Source organism: Peromyscus eremicus, chromosome 20 (assembly GCF_949786415.1).
Source record: "Peromyscus eremicus chromosome 20, PerEre_H2_v1, whole genome shotgun sequence".
In the NCBI taxonomy this organism is placed as follows: Eukaryota; Metazoa; Chordata; class Mammalia; order Rodentia; family Cricetidae; genus Peromyscus; species Peromyscus eremicus.
The window spans coordinates 25,283,462-25,288,976 of NC_081436.1; the positions used below are offsets into that span (position 1 = coordinate 25,283,462).

A 5,515-nucleotide genomic window follows, 5' to 3' on the forward strand; every position below is an offset into this window, starting at 1 on the left:
GACCTGGGTTCCCTGCTCAGTGCCCTCAGTCTCAGTGAGAAGTCTCTAGAAACAGAAGGCCTGGAGGGTGTTTTGCTGATCAAGCATAGGGTAAAGACAGGATGACTATTCTTTCAATCCTGGTAGAAATCAGGATTCTGACAAAACAGATGCAGACGGTAGGACCAGGACCAGCACAGACAGCTTTGATGACCGTCCACCTAGGAGAGGCAAAGATAACTTTGGAGACAAGTATTGATATGATTAAGATTAAGACCAGTACTGGAATAGGCATTGGGTACTAGGATATGCATTGGGTACTAGGATGGGCATGGGGTACTAGGATGGGCATGGGGTACTAGGATGGGCATTGGGTACTAGGGTGGGCATTGGGCACTAGGATGGGCATTGGGGTACTAGGGTGGGGATTGGGTAATAGAATGGGGAATGGGTACTAAAATGGGCATTGGGTACTAGGATGGGCATTGGATACTAGGATGGGCATTGGGTACTGGGATGGGCATTGGGGAACTGGGATAAGCATCAGGGTACTAGGATGGGCATTGGGTACTAGGATGGGGATTGGGTACTAGCATGGACATTGGGTACTGGAATGGGCATTAGGGTACTAGCATTAGCATCAGGGTACTATGATGGGCAGCAGCCAGAATATGGAAGACAATGGAGCTGAGATCGACATGATTCCAGAGGCTGCAGAGACCATGACTGAGGCTATGACTCCTTGACAGGCAGAGGAAGAAGAGCATTTGGTAGTGGATACTGTAGGGTGATGACTGCAGAGGAGTCAGGGGTCACCATGAGACCAGTAAGAGAGACAGGATGACAAGGTATGGAGCCCCAGAGATGATCTCTCTCTCAGAATGATTATAGATGTGATGATAGAGGTCTCCCACAAGACCCAACCCGAGTCAAAAGTCTCAGAGAACTCCTGAGGAAGAAGGCTCCTCTTTCAGCACTTCCCGGTCCAGCTGAGTGGATTCTGTGGAGGAGCAAAGACAGTTGACCCAGCTGCTGGAGAAGGAAACGGAAGAGCAGCAACAGAGAGGGCAAGAAGAGCTGCAGCCTCTGCTGGATGAGCCAAAACTGGACCACAGGTCCAGAGCGGGTGTAGAGAGGGAGAAGGGGAAAGGGGAGGGGATATATAAGTTGGGGAACTCAAAGGCGTTTCGTCTCATCCACCAGAAGCCACGGCCTGAGGAGTCACTGCTTTTCTCAAGGGAACCATCTCTGGCATCTTTGATTCCTGTTCCTGTCCACCTTTTCCTATGGCCCTCCCTGCTGGAGGTCAGAGTATGTCAGCTGATGGACTGGGGTGGTGAATAGGGTGTAAATAGGGGGATTTGAGCTGCAGTCCCTCAACCTTGACTTGGGTGTTTTCAGGTGTCTACTGTAAAAGATCCCAAGATCTTAGTAGCTCTCCAGACCTTAGTGCCGCTGGCTCATGATGGAAATGCCATTCAGGTCATAAAACTCAGCAGGTAGACAGCACCACCCGAAAAAAATGGAAACAAAACTTAATCCATCCAAGTCTCTAGTTCTCAGAAAGTCTCTAAATGTACTAAACTCGCTTTTTATTTTACTTCTGTAGTTCTGCTCCTGGCTAACTGTTCTAACTGAAGTATGTCAACCCAGGATATGGTTTTTGTGCTTAAAAGCTCACCCTGAGAAGTGCTCAGTGCTGGGATCCTGAACACCCAGTGTAGTCACTGGCCAGTTTATAAAGACTTTCTATTGATTTAAACTCATGCCTTAGCAGGCTTCTCTGGTGGCTACCCCACAACACTGTAAGTTCCCTTTACTGGAATCGCACATCAGTGCTCGAGTCTATCATGTGACCTAGATGGTGTGTGGTTTTCTGCTTAGGAGAGTTGGTTTCATGACTTCCTTCCAGAGTAGAGAATAATGGGAAGAATGCTTGAAGGTCTTGGTTTCCCTGGCAACACTGTAGCTTGACCTTTGTGCTTTGATGTGCACCGATGTAGGCACCAGCTCCAAAGATGCAGGTATTCCTGTTGCAGGAAGTCAGGGTGCCTGCAGGAAAATGATTCCCTGGTCTCCCATGTGAGCCCGAAGCCTACTGTGCAGGAGCATTGGTTTAGTGTGCTGCTGCAGTGGGCGTAGCAAACCGCTTATCCAGTGGACTTGATGGCCAGTAGCTAGAGAGTGGGCTTTTAGAGAGATACCTGTGGTTGAATGCAGTCATGGACAATGAAAGGTAGTTTGCCCTCTTTGTCTATTTTTCTTCAGATAATTGCATCCAAGAGAAAGTGGTTCTGTCCCACCCTCCTACTTGATTCCTCTGTTAAAATGAAACAGGGGTTGATTTAAGCTCCTGAATATATGTAAAACATGTACAAAGGTATCTTCTGTGAAAATAACTTACAATCTGTAGACATTACTTAGGAGATGCCTTGAGTTGGAAAATCCCATCCTTGGGGTTGAGAGATTATTGGCTTTCTCCAAATAAATTTACTCTTTAAAGATAAAAATAAAGATTACAGCTGGGTCATGCTGACACTGTCGCCAGTTTGGTCGCATGCCACCATCTCTTGTGCTGCTGGTTGTTTCTTATTACAGTTTTCCCCAAAGGTCAGCAATATTTACTTAACCAAAGTTTATAGATGTCAGCATCAGCTGTACCAGCTCTGCCTTTGTCCATCAGGCAGCTCCCATATGATGATGGAGATGCTGAGGATGATGCTGAGGATGATGGTGGTGACCGCACAGTGGGTAGAGCTCTTGACAAGCGGCCAGCCCTCCCTACATCTCTCACCTACTTCCTCTTCTTCAGTTGAGAGTTTCCAAGGATCAGAGGCTGAGTCTCATGATCCCAAACTAGCTGATATACCCACCACACAATTTGTTTGACCTCTTACTCAAACATGGCTTCCTTTCTCTCCTCAAATCAACTACTGACCCAGGCCCACGCATGGAAAATAGTTTTAATTTCATTGGTCCTTCCTGTCACCTTGTCCCCTTCATGGGCTGGCGACTTGTCAAGAGCTCTACCCACTGTGTGGTCACTTCCACCATCCTCAGCAGCATCCTCAGCATCTCCATCACCATATGGAAGCTGCCTGATGGACAAAGGCGGAGCTGGTACAGCTGATGCTGGACAGAAAGGACTGTGGCTCAGAGCACATCGTCCGGTGGGAGGGAGACTGTGGAGCCTCCTACTTCAGCCCTTCTGTTTCCCTCACTTCTCATGACTTGCTCCTGCACAGCCCTCTCTGTTCACACCCACAGACCACTGTGTGGTTTTAGACCCATTTCCCCATCTCTAGTCCTCTCTGGTCTCTCGGTTCAGGCTACTGTCACATCTTTCTTTGACCCTCAGGCTGTCCATATTAACTATACAGTGAGACACAGAACTACAAACTCCTCAACGCTCAGTTCTGTGGACTCAATCCCACACTCTCTGCTTTCCAACCTTCACTTCTGGTGCTGTGATAAACACCTGACAGAAGCCAGTGAGAAGAGAAAGTTTTCATTCGGCTTACAGTCCCTGGCTGTCTGTAGTCCATCATTGTGAGGAAGTCAAGGCAGGAACTCAAAGCAGATAGCCACAGTGCATCCACGGTCCAGAGTAATGAGAAATGAATTCATGCATGAGTGCTTACTGGTGCTCAGCCTGCTTTCCCTTATACAGTTCAGAACCCATACCCAGAGAATAGTGCCCCCCACAGTGGAGGAATTTACCCACCTCATTTAGAGTCATGCAGAAAAATCTCTCCCAGACATGTCCACAGGACAGCTCGAGCAGACAATCCCTCCCTGAAACTCTCTTCTGACATGATTCTAGATGGTGTCAAGATGACAGTTAAAACTAACTACCTCATTCCTCCTCTAACAAGACATCTCAGTGCCTCTAATCTGTCCAGATCATCTCTACTGACCTCCATGTAGCTGGGGGAGACTGTCACAGGTACCTAGCGGGTCTTGTGGATCTGGGCAATCTCTCTCAATTTCTCCTCCAGCTCCTGAGCCAGGACCCGGAGTTCTTGGGCCGACTCTGATTTTGCTCCATCGTATAAATGCATTGAGTCCCTTACAAGGCAATACACATCCAATGCAAAAAAGGCACCCACAACAGCGGCCCCTCTTATTCTGGCTTTTTGAGTCATTGCCAGATCAGTGCCTTCAAAGACGTTCTGCAGCTGACTAGCTCGTTGGGCAGGAATTCCTCCAGTCGTCAAGAGGAGCTTGGCATCTGCCACTAAGTGAAGGTTGGCTCTGGCTGCTCTAATGGCGCGGATGTTTTGTCCCAAGGTTTTCAATTGTTTGAGAACACCATAAGGTCTTCTAGACACTGTGAGTATACTCCTTCCCAGAACAAGAAGCAGCCTCATAACGTCCATGGTGTCTGACATCAGGCGTTTGGCTTCAGCCTCATCTGACCACTTGCTTGTTTCTTCCACAACTACAGTGGCAGCACCAGTCACAGTAGCCACTGCTCCCAGCCCCAACCCAGTGGCTGAGAGCAGCAGACTGCCCCCTGCTGTCACAGGAGCCAGAGCTATACCCAGGATGCCCAGGACTCCAGAGGCAGTGCTGGTGGAGTTGGTCACCACGTTGGAGATGGTACAGCCCCTGTGCACCTGGTCAAGATGGTCAGCCAGAGCTCGGAGCTTCCTGATGTTTCCCTCCAGCTTTCTTTTCAACTCGGGAAAAGCTTCCAGAAACCTCTTCCTGTCCTGCAGCTCTCGTTGAAACCGCTCTTTGTCCTCCAGGGCTGGGAGCTCTAGGAGCAGCTTCAGAGCCTTACACAGTGCAGCTTCCTCATCCCTGTAACAGAAGAGGTCAGCGCATCAGGAAGAAGGCTTGTTTCACTGTAGGATGGGCCCCCACAACCTATCTCCTTCACATCACAGACTTGTGCTATAGAACCAATGGGAAGGTATTTCACTACATGCAGGACTCTGCACTCCACAAGGAACATTGATGATCACAGACACTCCACAGTTCTTAGTCCATAGGTGTCAGTGTGTGAAGTCATGTGAAGACACACATTAGTGACATGCCCATGACAAAGAAGCCTTCATTCAAGGTCTGTGCCATCACTTCCAAATATTTGCCCAGTGGGAACTCTGTAGATGAGCATAGGGATGCAGGATCAGAGCAAAACTGGGGACATTCTGGAGGTCATGGGGAGATGGCCTGGACAATTCAGCCTCTGCCACCAACACCTTCCAGGCTTCATCTTTGGCCAACAGGAGCTGCAGGTATCTTCTGCTTGCTGAGTCCTTCAGACACTCAGTGACTTCCTGGATGAAGTGTCTCCTCATCAACACTTGGAAAGAAACAGAATGAGGTCATAGGACAGCATGGAAGAGTTTAAATTGCAAAGAGTGTGTAGAATTTAACAGCCAAGGTATTCAGCATCTGCCCCTGGGTACCTGATGGAGTCAGCAGTGCTAGGGAATGAGTTGTGACCTTCAATTCATGTATAAAAGCCTTATGGCAGCAACCAGTTTTAGAGATGTGTTTTTAAGAAAGTGAGGTAATAAGGATTAGG

The 5,515-nt window shown here is 48.5% G+C and overlaps 1 protein-coding gene across 1 annotated transcript; it reads right to left on the reverse strand.

Moving 5' to 3' along the window:
• Nucleotides 1–3,929: 3,929 nt before the first annotated feature.
• On the reverse strand, nucleotides 3,930–5,297 carry LOC131897139 (apolipoprotein L3-like; the record flags this gene model as incomplete). The annotated part of the gene is made up of 2 exons (XM_059248014.1): nucleotides 3,930–4,785; nucleotides 5,158–5,297. Coding segments are annotated over 2 exons (996 nt in total), but the record flags the coding sequence as incomplete, so codon positions are not given.
• Between the last annotated feature and the right edge of the window lie 218 nt (nucleotides 5,298–5,515).